General features: G+C 50.2%; 1 protein-coding gene across 3 annotated transcripts in view; it reads right to left on the bottom strand.

The window, feature by feature from the left end:
* The window catches only part of LOC119777826 (epidermal growth factor receptor substrate 15-like 1), a 74,408-nt gene extending 51,858 nt beyond the window's left edge, over nucleotides 1–22,550 (bottom strand). For all 3 annotated transcript variants that reach the window (XM_038276822.1, XM_038276823.1, XM_038276824.1), the window contains exons 1-2: nucleotides 22,459–22,550; nucleotides 13,890–13,975 (exon numbers count right to left, since the gene is read on the bottom strand). In XM_038276822.1, coding sequence (XP_038132750.1) covers nucleotides 13,890–13,975; nucleotides 22,459–22,518 — 146 coding nt within the window. In that variant the 5' untranslated portion in view covers nucleotides 22,519–22,550. The remainder of the gene's footprint in view (nucleotides 1–13,889; nucleotides 13,976–22,458) is intronic.
* Nucleotides 22,551–24,772: the final 2,222 nt, after the last annotated feature.

Genomic DNA, 24,772 nt, shown 5'->3' with positions numbered 1-24,772 from the left:
TAAAAGATGAAAAATTTGTATTTTAGTATTTTAGAACAGAATTCAAACAATTTCTCGCTGTCAATTCTCCTTCCGCTAGCAGCCCCTCCTTGCTCTGGGACACAGCTAAGGCATTTAGTAGAAGATTAATAATATCATATACATGTAGCAAAAAACGAAGAATTGCAGAACAACAAAACATTTTAGAAAGAAAGCTTAGGCTCGCGGAAGAAGAATATATTAAAAAACCTTTGCGGACTAAGTTGGGAGAGCTCAATGCTATCCGGTGCTCACTGAAAACATTACTGACGCAGAACGCTACAGACAAAGTCAAATTTGCTAAACAAAAATTGTTTGAATACGGGGATAAACCAGGTAGATACCTTTCCTATCTTGCAAAAACACGGAAGACTTCCCAAACAATTGCTTCAATTTCTGACCAGAGGGGTTTATGTTCTACAGACCCAGAGAAAATAAACGCAGCTTTCTGTGAATTTTACAAAAATCTGTACCAATCTGAACAATTTGACAACTCTCAATCTTTAACGGAAAATTTTTTCTCAAAACGTAAGCTGCCCAATTTGCCAGAGGACAGAAAAAAAGATCTAAATGCAGAAATATCAGAGGCAGAGGTGGAAAGAGCCATCAAATCCTTACAGGGAGGAAAGGCACCGGGCCCGGATGGCCTTACTTCGGAATTCTACAAAACATTTATGGACCTGCTGTTAAAGCCCTATCTATCCATGCTGAATGCTATCTTAGACACTATTGGCTTTGTTCAAAATGTGAATAGTCCCACGCATTCTCATCTTCATACTTTGGATCTTGTGCTGACATACGGCATAGAATGTGAAGAAATAACAGTATTTCCTCACAACCCTGTCCTCTCTGACCACTTTCCAATAACCTTCAGGATTACTTTAACAGAGTTCTCCTCCCCCAAAAGAAGGTTCAATTTTAGTAGATCTTTATCAGATAGTGCAGTTATAAATTTTAAAGAATCTGCTTCACTTTCTCTCTCCTCTGTGTCGCTGAGCAGTGCTGCAGAGTGCAAAAGCTTAGCTTATTCCCCTTCACAGGTTGATGATTTTGTTGATGGGGTTGCTAGTTCTCTGCATATTGCCTTAGACAACGCAGCTCCTTTGAAAATGAAAACAGTTAAAAATAGAAAGCTTGCTCCTTGGTTTAATGCAGAGCTGCGTACTTTGAAGCAAAATGCTAGGAAACTGGAGAGAAAATATCGCTCCACAGGCCTGCGGGAGTCCTTCCTAGTCTGGAAAAATGGTTTACTGCTGTATAAGAGGACTCTTTGTAAAGCAAGAGCAGCATACTTCTCCTCATTAATAGAGGAGAATAAGAATAATCCTAGATTTCTTTGTAATACAGTTGCCAAACTCACCCAGAGCCATAGCTCTGTTGAACCGTCCATTCCACCTGCTCTTAGCAGCAATGATTTTATGGGATTCTTTATAAATAAGATTGATCTTATTAAAAATAAGATCATAAGCACTCCTCTATCCGCGATTGTACCTGAGGTAGTCATGGAATCTGAACCGGGTTTAGACTGCTTTGATCCAGTTGAACTCTCTGAATTAGCAAAATTATTGTCTTCATCTAAGCCTTCAACTTGTATGTTAGATCCAGTTCCAACCAGGTTATTTAAGGAGGTATTCCCTTTGATCTCCTCCTCCATTTTAGATGTGATTAATCTATCTCTGTTACAGGGATATGTACCTAAAGCTTTTAAGGTTGCTGTAATTAAACCTCTGCTTAAGAAACCGTCTCTTGACCCAGATGACTTGGTCAATTATAGACCTATATCCAATCTTCCTTTCTTATCCAAAATTCTTGAGAAAGTAGTTGCCAAACAAGTTTGCGATCACTTCCACCATAATGAACTTTTTGAAGAGTTTCAGTCTGGCTTTAGAGCTCATCATAGCACTGAAACAGCTCTGGTGAAAGTCACTAATGATATTCTCATGGCCTCAGATAATGGACTTGTATCTGTGCTCGTCCTGTTGGATCTTAGTGCTGCATTTGATACAGTTGACCATAATATTCTTTTAGAAAGACTTGAATATTTTGTTGGAATTAAAGGAACAGCACTAGACTGGTTTAAATCTTATCTATCTGATCGAATTCAGTTTGTTCATGTTAATGATAGATCTTCAACACGCTCAAAGGTTACCTGTGGAGTACCACAGGGATCAGTGCTAGGACCAATTCTCTTTACTTTATACATGCTCCCAATCGGTAGAGTTATTAGACAGCATGGGATTAATTTCCACTGTTATGCTGATGATACCCAGCTATATCTGTCTATAATCCAGATGAAGCTAACCCATTACATAGATTACAGGCATGTCTGAAGACATAAAAACCTGGATGACTCTTAACTTTCTGCTCCTGAATGCAGACAAAACAGAAGTTATAGTCTTTGGACCAGAGTCTCTGAAAAAGAAACTGATTAGCCAGTCACTTCATCTGGATGGGATTAAACTGATTTCAGATAATAAAGTAAAAAATCTTGGTGTTATTTTTGATCAGGACCTGTCATTTAAATCCCATATCAAAGAGGTTTCTAGAATTTCCTTCTTTCATCTGAGGAACATTACAAAAATTAGAAATATCCTGTCCAGGGGTGATGCTGAGAAACTAGTCCATGCATTTGTTCCTTCAAGGCTGGACTATTGTAATTCTTTACTATCAGGAAGTCCACAAACTGTAGTTAAAAGCCTTCAGCTGATCCAAAATGCTGCAGCCAGAGTTCTAATGAAAATTAAAAAGAGAGATCATATCTCGCCTATCCTGGCTTCTCTTCATTGGCTTCCTGTTAAATCCAGAATAGAATTTAAAATCCTCCTTCTCACATATAAAGCTTTAAATGGCCAAGCTCCATCTGATATCAGAGATCTGATTGTTCCTTATGTTCCTAACAGAGCACTTCGCTCTCAATCTGCAGGTTTACTAGTGGTTCCTAGAATTTCTAAAAGTAGAATGGGAGGCAGATCTTTTAGTTATCAGGCTCCTCTCCTGTGGAACCAACTACCAGTTTTAGTCCGTGAGGCAGACACCCTGTCTACTTTTAAGGCTAGGCTTAAAACTTTCCTTTTTGATAAAGCTTCTAGTTAGAGTGGCTCAGGTTATCCTGAGCTATCTCTATAGTTCTGCTGCTATAAGCTTAGACTGCAGGAGGACATAGGGACCCCTTTTTCATCATTCTGCTTCATTCTATCTCTATTCTCCCACTCTGCAGAATCTGTTAGTTCAATCTCTAACGTTCTGCTCTCTCTGCTTTTTCTCAGAGTAGCTTCATCTGGTCTGTTCCTGTTTGGCTGTGACGTCATCCTGGAAAGAAACATCAGCTGTGCTGCTTCTATCAACACCCTTGTATATAGATGTTGGAGATCGGCCTGTTTTCCAGTGTGGTCCTGTTTCTCTGACCGTGACTGAGTGGATGTGCTCTCTTCATCCTCTGGCATGGGAGCTGCCTTGGAGCTCGTCTGCCTGGCTGCGTGTTTCCTGGACGGGGCCGCCTTTTACAGCTGCTTTTTGTATCTCTGCTTCTGTCTCCTTTAACCCCAGTCGGCCTCAGCAGATGGCCGCTCACACTGAGCCTGGTTCTGCTGGAGGTTTCTTCCTGTTAAAAGGGAGTTTTTCCTCTCCACTGTCGCTACAAGCATGCTTAGTGTGGGGGATTGTATTTGAGTCAATGAGTCAATGCAATCAACTGGTTTTCCTTAGATAGAAAACTTTGTATCAATTTGACTGTATGATCTGGTTGAACTGTAAAGTGCCTTGAGATGACATGTGTTGTGAATTTGACGCTATATAAATAAACTGAATTGAAACTGAATTGAATTGAATTGAATGACTCATTTGGTAACGGTGTCCTTCCCCCTTCCCTCTGGGAAGCAAATATATCCTTAATTCTTAAATTGTGAATGTGATTCAGCTGTGTCATCAGCGGGCAGTGGATGGGCTTGTAGTATCCTTAGACGCAGAGAAAGCGTTTGACCGCGTGGAATGGTCATATCTTTTTCATACTCTGCATCAATTTGGACTGGGCCCCAACTTTATCAGCTGGATTAAAGTCCTCTAAAGTCGACCCTTAGCTGCAGTTATCACAAATGGGGTTAGGTCTAGAAATTTTGAGGTAGGAAGGGGAAACGGGCAGGGCTGCCCCCTTTCACCTCTTTTATTCACTCTTGCAATCGAACCGCTGGCTGAAGTAATTCGTAGTGACCCCACTGTATGCGGTATCAACACTGATCGGGGGACCCATAAAATATCTTTATATGCCGATGATGTTCTGTTGTTTCTCTCTAGACCTACCACTTCAGTTGAAAGAGTCATTGCAGTCATTAATCAGTTCGGGTCATTCTCTGGATACAAAATAAACTTTTCCAAATCCGAGGCCATGCCCTTGGGTAAACAACTCTATATCCCTAATTTTCCTTTTAAGTGGTTAAATATCTCGGCATATTCGTCACACCTCTTTTCGATCAGATGTTCAAAACAAACTTTGTCCCATTATTTGAAAAAATTAAGTTAGACCTTGAACGCTGGAATTATCTTCCCATATCTTGGTTGGGCAGAATCTCGCTTCTTAAGATGAACATTCTCCCTCGCCTGTTGTACCCAATTAGGATGATTGCTATTTTGTTTACTCAGAGATGGATCCAAAAATTAAAGAGCTGGTTTGGTTCCTTTATCTGGGCCAAAAGAAGGGCAGTCATAAAAATGTCAACACTACAGCTACCTAGAAACATGGGCGGCTTAGATCTTCCAGACCTCAGAAAATACCAATTGAGTTCTCTTATTTTATATGCCAGAGAGTGGGTATCTCGAAACTCATCCACAGTGTGGCTGGATATAGAAGCCTCGTTATGTGACTGTCCTCTTAAAAGCCTGCTTTTTTTGAAAAATATATAAAACAATAAACAAATACTGTTACAATCCAATCACTGTGAATACAGTCAAGGCCTGGAGGGCGGTTCAACACATTGAGGGAAGAACTGGGAAGACATCCCCATTTACACCCTTTTTCCAGAACCCTGACTTTCTTCCGGGTATGTTAGATGCAGGTTTTGGGGAATGGGTGGCTAAGGGTGTTTCCTCTTTGGGCTGTCTCTTTAAGGAGGGGATCCTCATGTCTTTTGATCAAGTTATGGAAGCCTTTGGAGTAGGGAAAAATAACCTCTTCCGTTTCTTCCAGCTAAGAGACTTTATTAAAAAAGAAACAACTCTAATCAGGGACACTGAGATTGTGGACATCGAAAAATTGATTTTCGGAACTCGTGAAGTGTCACTCAGCACGTGCTACAAAACATTAAAATGCTATAAATGTCAAATACCAACTCTGGCCAAGGCCTGGGGAGGAGAGCTGAATATCGAGATCACTGATGAAATGTGGAGCAGTATTTGGAATTCTGCCAAAAAAATTACTATTTGTAATCGTTCCTGGGCATTGCAACTTAAATTAATACATAGAGCTCACTTGGCCCCAAACAGGGTGTCTAAATTTAAACCAAGGTCCTCCTCATTGTGTCCAAAATGCAAAATAGATGAAGGCAGCCTCATACACTGTCTTTGGTCATGCCCCAAGATCCAGATATACTGGAAATCTATTCTGGCTGATTAGGAAAATTTTCAAAACTAACATTGATCTTGATCCAGTGTCTCTTCTCCTTGGTCTACCAAATAAACATATCCAAAACCAAAATAAGAGTAAGTTGTACAATGTTCTAATGTTCTGTGCCCGAAAGAATATTTTATTACAATGGATTTCTAATAAATCTCCTACAATTTTTGGGTGGAAGAAGCTCGTTCTGGAATATATCCCTCTAGACTTTCTAACACACCTCGTCCACTCTAAGACTGACGTTTTTGGACGTATATGGAAGCCCTTTTTGGACTATGCTGAAGGACACGTGTCTACCATCCTGTCTTGAGCATTTATGAATGTTTAGATGTGTACTGTACAATGATGGAAGTATGTATGCCCCCCATCTTATATTTCTTTTTATCTCTGGACTGCACTGCTGAGCTTTTGTTTAGTTTTGTTTTGTGTTTTATTGTTGTTGCTGTTGTTGTTATTATAAAAAAAAAAAAATCAATAAACATATCTACCAAAAAAAAAAAAAAAAAAAAAAAGAACATCCATTATCTGTCATGCTTCATCTCTGCTGGGGGGGTGAGGGGTGCTGGTTTCTATCTCCAGCAGTCAATGGGCATGAGGCGGGGTCCACTCTGGACAGGTCTCCAGTCCATCGCAGGGCAACACAGAGACAAACAACCTCTGAGCTGCAGCAGGGCCCTCTGTGCAGCAGCAGGGCCCTCTGTGCAGCAGCAGGGCCCCTCTGAGCTGCAGCAGGGCCCTCTGTGCAGCAGCAGGGCCCTCTGTGCAGCAGCAGGGCCCTCTGTGCAGCAGCAGGGCCCTCTGTGCAGCAGCAGGGCCCTCTGTGCAGCAGCAGGGCCCCTCTGAGCTGCAGCAGGGCCCCTCTGAGCTGCAGCAGAGCCCCTCTGAGCAGCAGCAGGGCTCCTCTGAGCTGCAGCAGGGCCCCTCTGAGCTGCAGCAGGGCCCTCTGTGCAGCAGCAGGGCCCTCTGTGCAGCAGCAGGGCCCCTCTGAGCTGCAGCAGGGCCCCTCTGAGCTGCAGCAGAGCCCCTCTGAGCTGCAGCAGGGCCCCTCTGAGCAGCAGCAGGGCCCTCTGTGCAGCAGCAGGGCCCTCTGAGCAGCAGCAGGGCCCCTCTGAGCTGCAGCAGAGCCCCTCTGAGCAGCAGCAGGGCTCCTCTGAGCTGCAGCAGGGCCCCTCTGAGCTGCAGCAGGGCCCCTCTGAGCAGCAGCAGGGCCCTCTGTGCAGCAGCAGGGCCCTCTGTGCAGCAGCAGGGCCCCTCTGAGCTGCAGCAGGGCCCCTCTGAGCTGCAGCAGAGCCCCTCTGAGCAGCAGCAGGGCCCCTCTGAGCTGCAGTAGAGCCCCTCTGAGCTGCAGCAGGGCCCTCTGAGCTGCAGCAGAGCCCCTCTGTGCAGCAGCAGGGCCCCTCTGAGCAGCAGCAGGGCCCTCTGTGCAGCAGCAGGGCCCTCTGAGCTGCAGCAGAGCCCCTCTGAGCTGCAGCAGAGCCCCTCTGAGCTGCAGCAGAGCCCCTCTGAGCTGCAGCAGAGCCCCTCTGAGCTGCAGCAGGGCCCTCTGAGCTGCAGCAGAGCCCCTCTGAGCTGCAGCAGGGCCCTCTGAGCTGCAGCAGAGCCCCTCTGTGCAGCAGCAGGGCCCTCTGAGCTGCAGCAGAGCCCCTCTGAGCTGCAGCAGAGCCCCTCTGTGCAGCAGCAGGGCCCCTCTGAGCTGCAGCAGGGCCCTCTGAGCTGCAGCAGAGCCCCTCTGAGCTGCAGCAGGGCCCTCTGTGCAGCAGCAGGGCCCTCTGTGCAGCAGCAGGGCCCTCTGAGCTGCAGCAGGGCCCTCTGAGCTGCAGCAGAGCCCCTCTGAGCTGCAGCAGGGCCCTCTGAGCTGCAGCAGGGCCCCTCTGAGCTGCAGCAGGGCCCCTCTGAGCTGCAGTAGAGCCCCTCTGAGCTGCAGCAGGGCCCCTCTGAGCTGCAGCAGGGCCCCTCTGAGCTGCAGCAGGGCCCCTCTGAGCTGCAGCAGGGCCCTCTGAGCTGCAGCAGAGCCCCTCTGAGCTGCAGCAGAGCCCCTCTGAGCAGCAGTAGAGCCCCTCTGAGCTGCAGCAGAGCCCCTCTGAGCTGCAGCAGAGCCCCTCTGAGCAGCAGCAGGGCCCCTCTGAGCTGCAGTAGAGCCCCTCTGAGCTGCAGCAGGGCCCTCTGAGCAGCAGCAGGGCCCTCTGAGCAGCAGCAGGGCCCCTCTGAGCTGCAGCAGAGCCCCTCTGAGCAGCAGCAGGGCCCCTCTGAGCTGCAGCAGGGCCCCTCTGAGCAGCAGCAGAGCCCCTCTGAGCTGCAGCAGAGCCCCTCTGAGCAGCAGCAGAGCCCCTCTGAGCTGCAGCAGGGCCCCTCTGAGCTGCAGCAGAGCCCCTCTGAGCTGCAGCAGAGCCCCTCTGAGCAGCAGTAGAGCCCCTCTGAGCTGCAGCAGAGCCCCTCTGAGCTGCAGCAGAGCCCCTCTGAGCTGCAGCAGAGCCCCTCTGAGCAGCAGTAGAGCCCCTCTGAGCTGCAGCAGAGCCCCTCTGAGCTGCAGCAGAGCCCCTCTGAGCAGCAGCAGGGCCCCTCTGAGCTGCAGCAGAGCCCCTCTGAGCTGCAGCAGGGCCCCTCTGAGCTGCAGTAGAGCCCCTCTGAGCAGCAGCAGAGCCCCTCTGAGCTGCAGCAGAGCCCCTCTGAGCTGCAGCAGGGCCCCTCTGAGCAGCAGCAGGGCCCCTCTGAGCTGCAGCAGAGCCCCTCTGAGCTGCAGCAGGGCCCCTCTGAGCTGCAGTAGAGCCCCTCTGAGCAGCAGCAGAGCCCCTCTGAGCTGCAGCAGAGCCCCTCTGAGCTGCAGCAGAGCCCCTCTGAGCAGCAGCAGAGCCCCTCTGAGCTGCAGCAGAGCCCCTCTGAGCAGCAGTAGAGCCCCTCTGAGCTGCAGCAGAGCCCCTCTGAGCTGCAGCAGAGCCCCTCTGAGCAGCAGCAGGGCCCCTCTGAGCTGCAGCAGGGCCCCTCTGAGCTGCAGCAGGGCCCCTCTGAGCAGCAGCAGAGCCCCTCTGAGCAGCAGCAGAGCCCCTCTGAGCAGCAGCAGGGCCCCTCTGAGCAGCAGTAGAGCCCCTCTGAGCTGCAGCAGAGCCCCTCTGAGCAGCAGCAGAGCCCCTCTGAGCTGCAGCAGAGCCCCTCTGAGCTGCAGCAGAGCCCCTCTGAGCTGCAGCAGAGCCCCTCTGAGCAGCAGTAGAGCCCCTCTGAGCTGCAGCAGGGCCCCTCTGAGCTGCAGCAGAGCCCCTCTGAGCAGCAGCAGAGCCCCTCTGAGCTGCAGCAGAGCCCCTCTGAGCAGCAGTAGAGCCCCTCTGAGCTGCAGCAGAGCCCCTCTGAGCTGCAGCAGAGCCCCTCTGAGCAGCAGCAGGGCCCCTCTGAGCTGCAGTAGAGCCCCTCTGAGCAGCAGCAGAGCCCCTCTGAGCTGCAGCAGAGCCCCTCTGAGCTGCAGCAGGGCCCCTCTGAGCAGCAGCAGGGCCCCTCTGAGCTGCAGCAGAGCCCCTCTGAGCAGCAGCAGAGCCCCTCTGAGCTGCAGCAGAGCCCCTCTGAGCAGCAGTAGAGCCCCTCTGAGCTGCAGCAGAGCCCCTCTGAGCTGCAGCAGAGCCCCTCTGAGCAGCAGCAGGGCCCCTCTGAGCTGCAGCAGGGCCCCTCTGAGCTGCAGCAGAGCCCCTCTGAGCTGCAGCAGAGCCCCTCTGAGCTGCAGCAGAGCCCCTCTGAGCAGCAGCAGGGCCCCTCTGAGCTGCAGTAGAGCCCCTCTGAGCTGCAGTAGAGCCCCTCTGAGCTGCAGCAGGGCCCCTCTGAGCTGCAGCTCAATTCTAACATGTCCTCTAGAACAGCATGGAAACAGCAGCGATTGTCCCTCTGGCTCATCCTGAAGAAGTACCACTCTGGTGTCTAGATCATTCTATCTACTCTGGGTCTACGATCTTGTGGGTAAACCTTAGTTTGTTTCTGTGAGGATGTTTGCATTCTGTCTGCAAACAAAAAACAGGAGCTTATGGACAGCTTCAAGAGGTGAAACACCTCGACTCTGACAGCCAGTCGGGAAGCTCACTCTCCTGTTAAACACTGTCCACATATCTAGCATCGAGGGATCTTCTCTTCCACTGATGGACCAATCAACTGTTAGCTTCATTCTGACATCAGTGTCTGGGACCAGGCATGGACTGGTAATTGGGCATACTGGTACCTGACCCTTGCCCGGTGGGTCGACGTACTGTTTGAAACATATAATCAGCAGCGCAATGTTCCGATCATCCGGCCCTAACCTCAGGCTGCTGCAGCCCATTGGTTATCATCCCTGTCAGTCTGAAGGGCTAGGCCAATCAGAAAGTAGAACAACACCTTCACTCTCCATTGGAACTTTGTGCGGCGGTGTTCACGGTAGTAATGGACAAGAAACGCAAAGAAACAAGTTCTTCAAACGAACGCTGCGAAATGTGTCAACTGACTGACATGTTCCAACAGCAGGCCCTTCATCTGCTCCGCTGTCTGATGTTAAATATGATGGCCGTTGCACTGGAGGCGACGGCGAACTGAGCAGTGAACATGATGTCAGTACGGCTGAGGAGAGACATGGTGGAGAGCAGAGAGCTGGAGGAAATAGATGACTTTGCCCGTCCTGATCCTTTTACAAAACTTTTTGAATCACCACCCACAACAAAGCACAAAAAATCCAGCTGTGCAAAAGGTGTTCACAACTAAAAATGCAACCAACAGGTCTGTCTCTCTCTCTCTCTCTCTCTCTCTCTCTCTCTCTCCCTCCCTCCCTCCCTCCCTCCCCCTGATGGTAATGGAGTTTACATCTTACAGTGTTAATAAATTTGGAAGTATTTCAAGTCTCTCTAATTTCCATTAACCAGGCCTCAAGGCATTGCACAGCTGGTAAACACCCCTGGTTTTCAAAATTATTTTTATTGAATAAAAATAATTAAAGTATTCATGTCTGGGTGAAACTGCTTTATTAAAACCATTCACCTAAAGTTTAGAAATAATATTTTCTAGCTGGAAAGGCTCTGAAATGTCTGCTTCCATTTGCAACCAGTCTGGCTTTTCCACTTTAAAAGTCCTGAGATCAGGTTGAATGTGAAGAATGACGTGTTGCTCGGACAGACATCCAACCCAGACTGGATAAACTGTAGAAGCCATCAGGCCCAGTGCTCCCATTAGCACGGTAAGCCATCAGGCCCACTGCTCCCATTAGCACGGTAAGCCATCAGGCCCAGTGCTCCCATTAGCACGGTAAGCCATCAGGCCCAGTGCTCCCATTAGCACGGTAAGCCATCAGGCCCAGTGCTCCCATTAGCACGGTAAGCCATCAGGCCCAGTGCTCCCATTAGCACGGTAAGCCATCAGGCCCAGTGCTCCCGTTAGCACGGTAAGCCATCAGGCCCAGTGCTCCCATTAGCACGGTACGCCATCAGGCCCAGTGCTCCCATTAGCACGGTAAGCCATCAGGCCCAGTGCTCCCATTAGCACGGTACGCCATCAGGCCCAGTGCTCCCGTTAGCACGGTAAGCCATCAGGCCCAGTGCTCCCGTTAGCACGGTAAGCCATCAGGCCCAGTGCTCCCATTAGCACGGTACGCCATCAGGCCCAGTGCTCCCATTAGCACGGTAAGCCATCAGGCCCAGTGCTCCCGTTAGCACGGTAAGCCATCAGGCCCAGTGCTCCCGTTAGCACGGTAAGCCATCAGGCCCAGTGCTCCCATTAGCACGGTACGCCATCAGGCCCAGTGCTCCCATTAGCACGGTAAGCCATCAGGCCCAGTGCTCCCATTAGCGCGGTAAGCCATCAGGCCCAGTGCTCCCATTAGCACGGTAAGCCATCCGGCCCACTGCTCCCATTAGCACGGTAAGCCATCAGGCCCACTGCTCCCATTAGCACGGTAAGCCATCCGGCCCACTGCTCCCATTAGCACGGTAAGCCATCCGGCCCACTGCTCCCATTAGCACGGTAAGCCATCAGGCCCACTGCTCCGATTAGCACGGTAAGCCATCAGGCCCACTGCTCCCATTAGCACGGTAAGCCATCCGGCCCAGTGCTCCCATTAGCACGGTAAGCCATCAGGCCCAGTGCTCCCATTACCACGGAAAGCCATCAGGCCCACTGCTCCCATTAGCACGGTAAGCCATCAGGCCCAGTGCTCCCATTAGCAAGGTAAGCCATCAGGCCCAGTGCTCCCATTAGCAAGGTAAGCCATCAGGCCCAGTGCTCCCATTAGCACGGTAATCCATCAGGCCCAGTGCTCCCATTAGCACGGTAAGCCATCAGGCCCACTGCTCCCATTAGCACGGTAAGCCATCAGGCCCAGTGCTCCCATTAGCAAGGTAAGCCATCAGGCCCATTGCTCCCATTAGCACGGTAAGCCATCAGGCCCACTGCTCCCATTAGCACGGTAAGCCATCAGGCCCAGTGCTCCCATTAGCACGGTAAGCCATCAGGCCCAGTGCTCCCATTAGCACGGTAAGCCATCAGGCCCAGTGCTCCCATTAGCACGGTAATCCATCAGGCCCACTGCTCCCATTAGCACGGTAAGCCATCAGGCCCAGTGCTCCCATTAGCACGGTAAGCCATCAGGCCCAGTGCTCCCATTAGCAAGGTAAGCCATCAGGCCCATTGCTCCCATTAGCACGGTAAGCCATCAGGCCCAGTGCTCCCATTAGCACGGTAAGCCATCAGGCCCACTGCTCCCATTAGCACGGTAAGCCATCAGGCCCAGTGCTCCCATTAGCACGGTAAGCCATCAGGCCCAGTGCTCCCATTAGCACGGTAAGCCATCAGGCCCACTGCTCACATTAGCACGGTAAGCCATCAGGCCCACTGCTCCCATTAGCACGGTAAGCCATCAGGCCCACTGCTCCCATTAGCACGGTAAGCCATCAGGCCCAGTGCTCCCATTAGCACTGTAAGCCATCAGGCCCAGTGCTCCCATTAGCACGGTAAGCCATCAGGCCCAGTGCTCCCATTAGCACGGTACGCCATCAGGCCCAGTGCTCCCATTAGCACGGTACGCCATCAGGCCCAGTGCTCCCATTAGCACGGTAAGCCATCAGGCCCAGTGCTCCCATTAGCACGGTAAGCCATCAGGCCCAGTGCTCCCATTAGCACGGTAAGCCATCGGGCCCACTGCTCCCATTAGCACGGTAAGCCATCAGGCCCACTGCTCCCATTAGCACGGTAAGCCATCAGGCCCAGTGCTCCCATTAGCACAGTAAGCCATCAGGCCCACTGCTCCCATTAGCACGGTAAGCCATCAGGCCCAGTGCTCCCATTAGCACAGTAAGCCATCAGGCCCAGTGCTCCCATTAGCACGGTACGCCATCCGGCCCACTGCTCCCATTAGCACGGTAAGCCATCAGGCCCAGTGCTCCCATTAGCACGGTAAGCCATCAGGCCCAGTGCTCCCATTAGCACGGTAAGCCATCAGGCCCAGTGCTCCCATTAGCACGGTAAGCTATCGGGCCCACTGCTCCCATTAGCACGGTAAGCCATCAGGCCCACTGCTCCCATTAGCACGGTAAGCCATCAGGCCCAGTGCTCCCATTAGCACAGTAAGCCATCAGGCCCACTGCTCCCATTAGCACGGTAAGCCATCAGGCCCACTGCTCCCATTAGCACGGTAAGCCATCAGGCCCACTGCTCCCATTAGCACGGTAAGCCATCAGGCCCAGTGCTCCCATTAGCACAGTAAGCCATCAGGCCCAGTGCTCCCATTAGCACGGTACGCCATCCGGCCCACTGCTCCCATTAGCACGGTAAGCCATCAGGCCCAGTGCTCCCATTAGCACGGTAAGCCATCCGGCCCAGTGCTCCCATTAGCACGGTAAGCCATCAGGCCCAGTGCTCCCATTAGCACAGTAAGCCATCAGGCCCACTGCTCCCATTAGCACGGTAAGCCATCAGGCCCAGTGCAAATCTTTCTGTTTTTTCAACTTATAAAGAGATTCATCGTTTAAAAAAAGGTTATTAAAATTAAAGTGGTGGGCCTATGTTACTGTTATATTTTATTACATTAATGAATTAAAGTTTAATAAAATATAATTGTGACTATCTTTACGAAATAAATGTGTTTTTATTTAGGCGGTTTGTTCACTCGTTTTTTTATCCTGTCGCTGTAGCTTTCACACGAGTTTTTACGCATGTTTCAGGGGGGGGGGCTGGGCACGGTAAAGGTTGGGAATCCCTGGTTTACACATTCAGTACACCAATGCTAGGTCCCAGTCCACCCAGTCTGGGACTTTATGGATGCCCTGGTGCTTACCTCTGCAGCTGGGCTATTTCCTGACTGATGTCATCCAGCTCCTTGATGCCCATGAACTCCCCTGATCCCACTGAACTAGAGCTGTCCTGTAGAGACAGAAACATGCAGAAAATGGAAAGAGAACTCAGAAAAGGAAAAGCAGAAGAAGAGCAGTCACCAAAATGATCCGGAGGGACAGAAACAGGAGAAAAGAAACATAAAACCTGCCTGGTCAGTCACCAAAGGCTAGCCTGGAATGCTATCTCAGCTAGCTTCACTCAGAACATACACTAAATTGCCAAAAGTATTTGCTCACCTGCCTTGACTCACATATGAGCTTAAGTGACATCCCGTTCCTAATCCATAGGGTTCAATATGACGTCGGTCCACCCTTTGCAGCTAGAACAGCTTCAACTCTTCTGGGAAGGCTGTCCACAAGGTTTAGGAGTGTGTTTATGGGAATTTTTGACCATTCTTCCAGAAGCGCATTTGTGAGGTCGCACACTGATGTTGGACGAGAAGGCCTGGCTCTCAGTCTCCGCTCTAATTCATCCCAAAGGTGTTCTATCGGGTTGAGGTCAGGACTCTGTGCAGGCCAGTCAAGTTCATCCACACCAGACTCTGTCATCCATGTCTTTATGGACCTTGCTTTGTGCACTGGTGCACAGTCATGTTGGAAGAGGAAGGGGCCAGCTCCAAACTGTTCCCACAAAGTTGGGAGCATGGAATTGTCCAAAATGTCTTGGTATGCTGAAGCATTCAGAGTTCCTTTCACTGGAACTAAGGGGCCAAGCCCAGCTCCTGAAAAACAACCTCACACCATAATCCCCCCTCCACCAAACTTTACACTTGGCACAATGCAGTCAGACAAGTACCGTTCTCCTGGCAACCGCCAAACCCAGACCCGTCCATCAGATTGCCAGATGGAGAAGCGCGATTCGTCACTCCAGAGAACGCGTCTCCACTGCTCTAGAGTCCAGTGGCGGCGTGCTTTACACCACCGCATCCGACGCTTTGCATTGCACTTGGTGATGTATGGCTTGGATGCAGCTGCTCGACCATGGAAACCCATTCCATGAAGCTCTCTGCGCACTGTTCTTGAGCTAATCTGAAGGCCACATGAAGTTTGGAGGTCTGTAGTGATTGACTCTGCAGAAAGTTGGCGACCTCTTCGCACTATGCGCGTCAGCATCCGCTGACCCCGCTCCGTCAGTTTACGTGGCCTACCACTTCGTGGCTGAGTTGCTGTCGTTCCCAAACACTTCCATTTTCTTATAATACAGCTGACAGTTGACTGTGGAATATTTAGGAGCGAGGAAATTTCACGACTGGATTTGTTGCACAGGTGGCATCCTATCACAGTTCCACGCTGGAATTCACTGAGCTCCTGAGAGCGACCCATTCTTTCACAAATGTTTGTAAAAACAGTCTGCATGCCTAGGTGCTTGAATTTATACACCTGTGGCCATGGAAGTGATTGGAACACCTGATCCCAATAATTTGGATGGGTGAGCAAATACTTTTGGCAATATAGTGTACCTGCAGGAATAGGCTGGCTTTAAAAACAACAACAACAAACTATTGGTCATAGTTTAAAGAAGTGTGTGAGCAACTATTGCTGCAACCTGAGGAGGCACATCAGCAACGTGGACATCTAAAGGAACGATGAAAGCTTGCAAAGATCAGCATCCGCCATCAAAGGCAGCGTCTTTTAAAGGCATACAAACATTCAAAAAACCTGCCGTTCACTAAGGCACCTGCAGGGGGCAGCAACATGTTCAGGTCCCACCTGAACTACAGGGGGCGCTAAAGGCCAAAGAAGATGGAAGATGTGAGGAAAGTTTGAGATAATCCCGTTTTATTTCCAAAATGAACCTTTGGAATAATTTTAGGTGAAATGTGATCAAAAAAGCAGAAATATCTGCTGAGAGAGGAGGGCGCCTCCTGGTGGGAGGAGGCCTGCTTCCTGGTGGAGAGGAGTGCGCCTCCTGGTGGAGAGGAGGCCTGCTTCCTGGTGGAGAGGAGGGCGCCTCCTGGTGGAGAGGAGGGCGCCTCCTGGTGGAGAGGAGGGCTGCCTCCTGGTGGGAGGAGGGCTGCTTCCTGGTGGAGAGGAGGGCGCCTCCTGGTGGAGAGGAGTGCGCCTCCTGGTGGAGAGGAGGCCTGCTTCCTGGTGGAGAGGAGGGCGCCTCCTGGTGGAGAGGAGGGGCGCCTCCTGGTGGGAGGAGGGCGCCTCCTGGTGGAGAGGAGGGCTGCCTCCTGGTGGAGAGGAGGGCTGCCTCCTGGTGGGAGGAGGGCTGCCTCCTGGTGGGAGGAGGGCTGCTTCCTGGTGGAGAGGAGGGCGCCTCCTGGTGGGAGGAGGGCTGCCTCCTGGTGGAGAGGAGGGTGCCTCCTGGTGGAGAGGAGGCCTGCTTCCTGGTGGAGAGGAGGGCGCCTCCTGGTGGAGAGGAGGGCGCCTCCTGGTGGAGAGGAGGCCTGCTTCCTGGTGGAGAGGAGGGCGCCTCCTGGTGGAGAGGAGGGCGCCTCCTGGTGGAGAGGAGGGCGCCTCCTGGTGGAGAGGAGGGCTGCTTCCTGGTGGAGAGGAGGGCGCCTCCTGGTGGGAGGAGGGCTGCCTCCTGGTGGAGAGGAGGGCGCCTCCTGGTGGAGAGGAGGGCTGCTTCCTGGTGGAGAGGAGGCCTGCTTCCTGGTGGAGAGGAGGGCGCCTCCTGGTGGAGAGGAGGGCTGCCTCCTGGTGGGAGGAGGGCTGCCTCCTGGTGGGAGGAGGGCTGCTTCCTGGTGGAGAGGAGGGTGCCTCCTGGTGGAGAGGAGGGCTGCCTCCTGGTGGAGAGGAGGGCGCCTCCTGGTGGAGAGGAGTGCGCCTCCTGGTGGAGAGGAGGCCTGCTTCCTGGTGGGAGGAGGGCGCCTCCTGGTGGAGAGGAGGGCTGCTTCCTGGTGGAGAGGAGGGCGCCTCCTGGTGGAGAGGAGGGCTGCTTCCTGGTGGAGAGGAGGGCGCCTCCTGGTGGGAGGAGGGCTGCCTCCTGGTGAAGAGGAGGGCGCCTCCTGGTGGAGAGGAGTGCGCCTCCTGGTGGAGAGGAGGCCTGCTTCCTGGTGGAGAGGAGGGCTGCTTCCTGGTGGAGAGGAGGGCGCCTCCTGGTGGGAGGAGGGCTGCCTCCTGGTGGAGAGGAGGGCGCCTCCTGGTGGAGAGGAGGCCTGCTTCCTGGTGGAGAGGAGGGCGCCTCCTGGTGGAGAGGAGGGCGCCTCCTGGTGGAGAGGAGGGCGCCTCCTGGTGGAGAGGAGGGCGCCTCCTGGTGGAGAGGAGGGCTGCTTCCTGGTGGAGAGGAGGGCACCTCCTGGTGGGAGGAGGGCGCCTCCTGGTGGAGAGGAGGGCGCCTCCTGGTGGAGAGGAGGGCTGCTTCCTGGTGGAGAGGAGGGCTGCTTCCTGGTGGAGAGGAGGGCGCCTCCTGGTGGAGAGGAGGGCTGCCTCCTGGTGGGAGGAGGGCTGCTTCCTGGTGGAGAGGAGGGCTGCCTCCTGGTGGAGAGGAGGGCGCCTCCTGGTGGAGAGGAGGCCTGCTTCCTGGTGGAGAGGAGGGCGCCTCCTGGTGGAGAGGAGGGCGCCTCCTGGTGGAGAGGAGGGCTGCTTCCTGGTGGAGAGGAGGGCGCCTCCTGGTGGGAGGAGGGCTGCCTCCTGGTGGAGAGGAGGGCGCCTCCTGGTGGAGAGGAGGGCGCCTCCTGGTGGAGAGGAGGGCTGCTTCCTGGTGGAGAGGAGGGCGCCTCCTGGTGGAGAGGAGGGCGCCTCCTGGTGGAGAGGAGGGCGCTTCCTGGTGGAGAGGAGGGCGCCTCCTGGTGGGAGGAGGGCTGCCTCCTGGTGGGAGGAGGGCTGCCTCCTGGTGGAGAGGAGGGCTGCCTCCTGGTGGGAGGAGGGCTGCTTCCTGGTGGAGAGGAGGGCGCCTCCTGGTGGAGAGGAGAGCGCCTCCTGGTGGAGAGGAGGGCACCTCCTGGTGGAGAGGAGAGCGCCTCCTGGTGGAGAGGAGGGCTGCCTCCTGGTGGAGAGGAGGGCCGCCTCCTGGTGGAGAGGAGGGCTGCCTCCTGGTGGAGAGGAGGCCTGCTTCCTGGTGGAGAGGAGGGCTGCCTCTTGGTGGAGAGGAGGGCTGCCTCCTGGTGGAGAGGAGGCCTGCTTCCTGGTGGAGAGGAGGGCGCCTCCTGGTGGGAGGAGGGCTGCCTCCTGGTGGAGAGGAGGGCCGCCTCCTGGTGGAGAGGAGGGCACCTCCTGGTGGAGAGGAGGGCGCCTCCTGGTGGAGAGGAGGGCACCTCCTGGTGGGAGGAGGGCTGCTTCCTGGTCGAGAGGAGGGCCGCCTCCTGGTGGAGAGGAGGGCGCCTCCTGGTGGAGAGGAGGGCACCTCCTGGTGGAGAGGAGGGCGCCTCCTGGTGGAGAGGAGAGCGCCTCCTGGTGGAGAGGAGGGCTGCTTCCTGTTAGAGTTGGGCTCCTCTCAGGGTTTAAAGCTGATGACAGATTAAGTTGATTTCAGTGAAACTGGAGCAAAGCAGAACGTTTGATCTCATTCTGTGAACACGGGTCTAACTGCAGGTGCGGCTCCTGTTGCTGTAGATCTACAGCAGCCCACTCAGAGAGGAGCAGCGGTGCTCAGAGGCAACATCTGCTTCCAGCTCTTGGTTCTCTGGTTAGCGTTTGGTTCGCTGCCTGATCTTCCTGTTTTACTTCCAGTCTAGGATCAGGGACTCCTGACTCAGCTAAAGTGTTGCTTTCATCAACCAGGACCATGACCAAAATACTTCGTCCTCGCCGCTTTTTCCCCGTGACGATGACGAGACGATAACGCACAAAAATTGTTTCCACAAAATAGAAACAGCCATGGACGAATGGACATTAAAAATGTAATAATTTATCATTAATTTGTTATTGTTAATATCAGTGTTTCTTGAGCTTCATAGAAGATTCTGCGTCGTTGTCCTGTTTGTCCAACAGCGCGCCGCGCCGCTCAGTCAGCAGCAGCAGAGGGTTTATACTCATAGCTCAACCTTCGCAGTCATGGCCTCGGATAGCGGTGAACGTAGGAAGAGCTGGTTGAAAACAACGCCTGGATGTATGGAGATGTTTCCTTTACAACGCAAAGGAAAACAAAACAACAACAACAACCTACTGGTAACTGGCTGTGGGTGTGTGTGTGTGCGTGGGGGGGGGGTGCCTTCCTGTTCCTGTATCCGTCTGTCTCTCTGTCAGAGAAGAAAGATGTTCTACTGATACCCTGGATGTTAATTGTTTAAATTTCTTCCTCCCAACTAGATTCCTGACCCAGTGACATCACAGCCAGATCAGAGGCTGGGGGAGGAAGGGAAGCCCCCCCACCCCTGACTCCAAAGAGCAGAAAGTCCTGGAGAACTCAGTGGTAAAGATTGGGCGTTCTGACCTGCCTGCAGGGACCATGGAGGATGAAGACTTTATGGATATGATGAAACAAGCTGACAGAAGGTTCAATGAGTGCAGAGGATATATGTTGAAAAGAATCGGAGTGTGAAGTTCTATTCTGCACAGTGTTGACTATAATGACTAAAACTTGTTCAGCGCTGCTTCCTGATGCTGCAGTTCAGGATCCAGAGAAGGTGAGCACTGAAGCTGGTGTCAGAAAGGTTCTCTGTCTGTAGCTGAAGCTGATCTGTTCTGTGCAGCACCAAAACCAAAGCAGTGCTTCTGATTGGCTTAGAGCTTTTTTCAGACCTAGACAACTTATGGTCATTTTGTATTCACAGAGTTTATACAAAACCAAATTATGTTACAGCTTTGAGACGGTAAATGAACATTTCCATCCATAAGTGCAGCAGTGATCAAATGTAAACAGTGTGGGAGAAAAAACATGGAGCAAAAAATTGCATTGATCTAGAAGTTCAGAGTATTAATCTCTATGGTGCAGATCTGCAGTATTGGTTTGGTGTCTTCAGTGTGATGCAGAGTTTATCCATCAGTTCATCAGTGTGATGGCGGTGGGGAAGAAGCTGCTGCAGAACCTGCTGGTCCTGCATTGAATGTTGTGAAGCCTCTTCCAAGAGGGCAGCAGGGAGAACAGTCCATGGTGGGGGGGTGAGGGGTCATTGATGATGTCACGGGCTCGGGACACACAGCGCTGGGATGAAATGTCTTTAATGGAGGGAAGAGGAGCCCCCATGATCCTCTCTGCTGTTCTCACCTTCTTCCAGCAGGCGTTGGCGATCATAGATGCAGGTTTGATGTCAGTTTTTTATCGTTTTAAACGGCGTATTTCATGAAAATATGGAGAGCTGTTCTTGGCTGCTACCTTGGAGCGTCGCCATGGTAACCTAAAAGTCATTATCCTCTAAAAGCTCAAATATGTTGAAGAAGTTTAACATGTTCTTTGGATTGCTCTGGATTATTTTCTAATGAGGAACTAAAACATTTTAATGATAGTTTAGAGAGATTTTGACAAAAACAGCCGATTGGCCGATGAGTTGACAGTGGGCGTGGCCAATGCTGTAACTGCAGGACTGGGGCTGAGTGTTTAAAGCTACAGTGTGTAATTTTCAGCAACATCTAACGCCCAGACTGAAGACCGCAGCAACATGAACATCTCCCCCCCACCGCTTCTCCCCCCCAACAGTACGGCGAGCGTTACGGGACAAAATGTCTTCCACGATGTCCGCATCACCTACCTTCTCAAGTGATGAGGTTTGTTTACATAGATAATTTTACAGATAGTATTTCATTAGTCTGTGTAGGGTATAGATTTCATGTAGACTTAAGATAATAAATATACCCGTTATTTTTTCTACATCGTTGTGACGTTTTGGTGAGCTGCTTTGCATGGTGATATAAACAGACGAAGTAATTGTAGTCATTAGTTTAACAGCGAGATTGTGTTCGCTGTAAGAATATATATTCCCCGTTTACAGAGTCTAAGTCTTGTTTGTGGCACGGGGGTTACAAGGCGAGGAAGAGGGAGAGGAAGAGGACGAGGGCAGAGAGGCCGGGGTGGGCATGCAGCTAGGGCCAGGCGAGGGAGAGGTGCCAGCGGGGTGACTAGAGCAGAGGAGGAAAGGCTTGAAGATCTCCAAAGGAGCCGGAGAGAAGAAACCGAGGTATATATCCGTAGCTCGCTAATATGCAGCTTCATATATCTGTCTCTCTCACACTCACACACGCCACTATCAGCTGTGGTAATTTTATAAAGCTGTGGCCTTATCTAGGTAATGCTACCTGACATCTTGACAATAGTTTGGTTGAAACGGGATGTGGGGGTGGGATATTACGTGTATAAAAAGACAATTATATGTGTAGGATTAATTACCTGTCCAAGAGAAAACTGGCAACTTGAGCGTCACTTTGAAAACCTTTTTCCTCCATCAGTGACTTCCATCGTGTAAATGCCGTGCCAATGTTGATCCGTGTTTTTTGCCGTTTCTTGTCCCGCTTGCGTTTATTTTCGTCGTGTTTCCGCTTCTTAGATGACGGGGGTTCGGTGTCCGCCGCTTTTCCTTGTGATACAGAGTAGGCATGATCCTCCATTCGTCTGATGTTTGGCCACACAGTGCCAAACAGTTTGCAAAGTCACTCACGCCTGCCGCCTTGTTCACCTTTCTTGTTACTGAAGCGCCGTATACCTGCTTCTTCTTCTTCTTTGGTTTCAGGCAGACTAAACGCTTCTCAGGCATAATACTGCCATCTATTGTTCAGTACCGTCTCAGTTCATCTCTCTCAACTTGCCGTAGTTACTTGTTTGTTGGCTCTGCGCTGCCGTAGCGCAAAGATGTCTGCCTCCATGGCTGCGAGACCCGCTCCTATGTAATTATAAATAACGAATTCTAAGGCAACGCAAATATTATGGTTAAAAGGCTGAGCTCATAGGTGATGATAAATAACATAGTTATGTATAATATATTCAATTTCTGACTTTATATCCCTGTAATTATTACACACTGTAGCTTTAAAGTTACACTGCAGGACTGTTTAATGAAATAATTCCATATAAAAGCATGATTGATAGAATAATACGGAGAAATAGAAGAGATAAAGTTTGATAAAAGAGACTCGGTAAAAATGTGACTGATTATTTATTAATAAATATAAAAGCTAATGTAGGAAACTTACTGGTTTTAAGTTTAATCTACAGAGGAAAACATCATGTTAAAATGTTTAGACCCATGTTAACTAACTCAACTTTATTGAATTTTTCTATTCAGCTTAACAGTCTGACATATTATATAAATAATATATATTTACACATATAAAGGCAATCAGTTTCCTCATTTAATCTGAGCTCCAACTACTGATCCGGTTTCACTGAGAGCCAAAGAGGGAAAATGTAGATTTCCTCAGTGACACTGAAAGTGACTCCAACAGCGGATCAGAACCAATCAGTCCACCAATGTGGCCTCAGGTCCGGATCTACAGCCTCATCATTTTAATCAGATCTAAGATCAACATCCAGCATCAAAGCAGAAGGCTGAAGGAAACATTTCCTAACAAGTCAAATTTAATTTCCTTACCTGTAGAAACCCCGTTTCCTTTATTTCAAACTGTAACTGTTAAAGCTGGAGCTAAAAGGATATTTAAACAGATGAATATATAAACAGCCAGTGAACTCACCCGTCTCATTTCGGACAGTGCAGCCATCTCTGATCCCCCAGGAGTCACGTATCCAGGCATCGCCTAGAGCCACAGAGAGACGTTCTGTTAGAGAAACTCAGCAACATCTGTCCAGACATCAAACCAGGAGCAACAATCCTCCCAGAAAATGAATTTCTTCTCATAAGAAAAACTGAGGAACTCTGAAGTCAAGCAGAGCTGAGAACTGGGAGGAGGATTCAGAACTGAACTGGTTCCACCGCTGGTTCTGTTACAGCCTGAATGACAGAATCTATGGTTTCAAATTCCTGCCAAAAATCAGCACTGTATTAACCAGTAACAATAGCGCAATTAGTTACACTATAAAAAATATCCTTCTGCTCCCTCTCATCTCATAAGCCCCATCTTGCTGACCTCCCTGAAATAAAGCAACAGCTGCATTATCCCTGCTGGGAACAACAAGAGGTAAATCTGCACACAGTTTCCATCATTGCTGGGGATTTTAACCAGGCTGACTGGAAGACTGTTCTCCCTCATTTCTACCAACAGGTGGACTTTGCAACTCGGGGTGAAAACTCTTTAGACCTGGTTTACTCTGACATCAAAGATGAATTCAGAGCAGGCCCCCCACCCCCACCTCGGGTCATCAGATCATCTCTCAGTCATGCTCATCCCTGCATATAAGCCCCATCTAATCAGGGCTAAACCGACAGTTAAAGAGGTCAGAGTGTGGTCTCAGGGCGCCATGGAAACACTCCAAGCCTGTTTGAATGGTCTGACTGGAACATCTTCAAGGCTGCAGCAGATTTCTGAGTGAGATGGAGGGGAATTCACATAGATGCAAAATGGATCTTTAAAAGTAGCATCATTTAATATAAATAAAGTACTCAATCCAGTTAAGAGGGAAAGAATCTTATCAAAATTAAAGATAAAATACAAGTTGCTTTTTTGCAAGAGACGCACCTAAATTAACCAGAACACGTTAAACTAAATAAACCAGGATTTAAGCTTCTCCTCACATGAATCAGGGAGGCGAAGAGGAGTGGCGACCCTCATGTCCAAAGCTGTAAATTACGAGCACATCTCAGAATATAACGACAATGAAGGCAGATTTGTAACGGTTATAGGAAAAATAGAAGGAATTGTTATAACTCTCCTTAACGTGTATATTCCACCTGGAAGAGACTGGTCCTTTTATAAAAAAAAATTGTCAATGTAATGACAACAAAAAGCAAGAGGATTCTGATATGTGGTGGAGATTTAACATCAGACTAAATCCAAAAGTTGATTCATCAAATGAAAAACCCGACGCACAAAACATTAGCAGGAGGTTAAATACCTGGATGAGTGAGCTGGGACTGGTGGACGTTTGGAGAGAAAGAAACCTGATTATTCACACGCTCACCATGTCTACTCCCGCATAGATGACTGCTTCATGTTGCAGGGAGATCTTTTTAGGGGAAACAGCTGTGAAACAGGACCTTTCAGATCATGGGCCCATATAGATCTCATGCAGCTGAATAAAAGGAGAAGGTCCCCTCTGTGGAGACTCTAACATTATGAACCCAAACCAAGGATTAACTAAAACCTGAAATTAACTTATATTTAGAAAGAAACGATAACGATAAAGTGACTCCTCCTAAAGTCTGGATGCTTTAAAAGCAGCGATTAGAGGTAAAATCATCCATCACATCACACGAGAAAAGAATCAGAGAAAAAAAAGATTACAGAGAGAACATGCAAAGTCTCCCAAAGGTGACAATACCAAACATAAAATTAAAAAACTAAAGAAAGAAATAGAAGAAATAAACAGTCATGAAATCCAAAAAAAGCTTCCCTTTATAAAACACCAATACTATGAGACAAATGGTAATCCCTGAAACTTTTATCACATCGGTTAAGAAAACAACAAGCCAACAGAACTAAACACAGAATAAGAAACAATGTAACAAAGAAAATAGAAACTAATCCAGAAGAGATCAAAACCTGCTTCCAAAAATACTATAAAACACTAAATACCAACCAAATACAAGAGCGACAGCCAGATCAACACCTTCCTGGAAAAGATCAATCTGCCAACGATCACTGATGAACAAAATAAGACATTAATATCCAGAATTACAGAAGAGGAAATTCAATCAGCGATCAGGAGAACCAGGGAGGGAGAATCTCCAGGAACAGATGGATTCACTGCAGAACGGTACAGAATTAATTCCTATATTAGAGAAAACATTCAACTGGGTTTTAGAAAATAAAAACATCCCCCCCCCTCATGGCGAGAGGCAGTGATTTCAATCATTCCCAAGGAAGGGAAAGACAACGAATGCGGGAGTTA

Source organism: Cyprinodon tularosa, unplaced genomic scaffold (assembly GCF_016077235.1).
Source record: "Cyprinodon tularosa strain WSP-4 unplaced genomic scaffold, ASM1607723v1 ctg1278, whole genome shotgun sequence".
Classification (NCBI taxonomy): domain Eukaryota; kingdom Metazoa; phylum Chordata; class Actinopteri; order Cyprinodontiformes; family Cyprinodontidae; genus Cyprinodon; species Cyprinodon tularosa.
The sequence above is the reverse complement of the archived record's forward strand: the minus strand, read 5'-3'. Positions and strand labels throughout refer to the sequence as shown.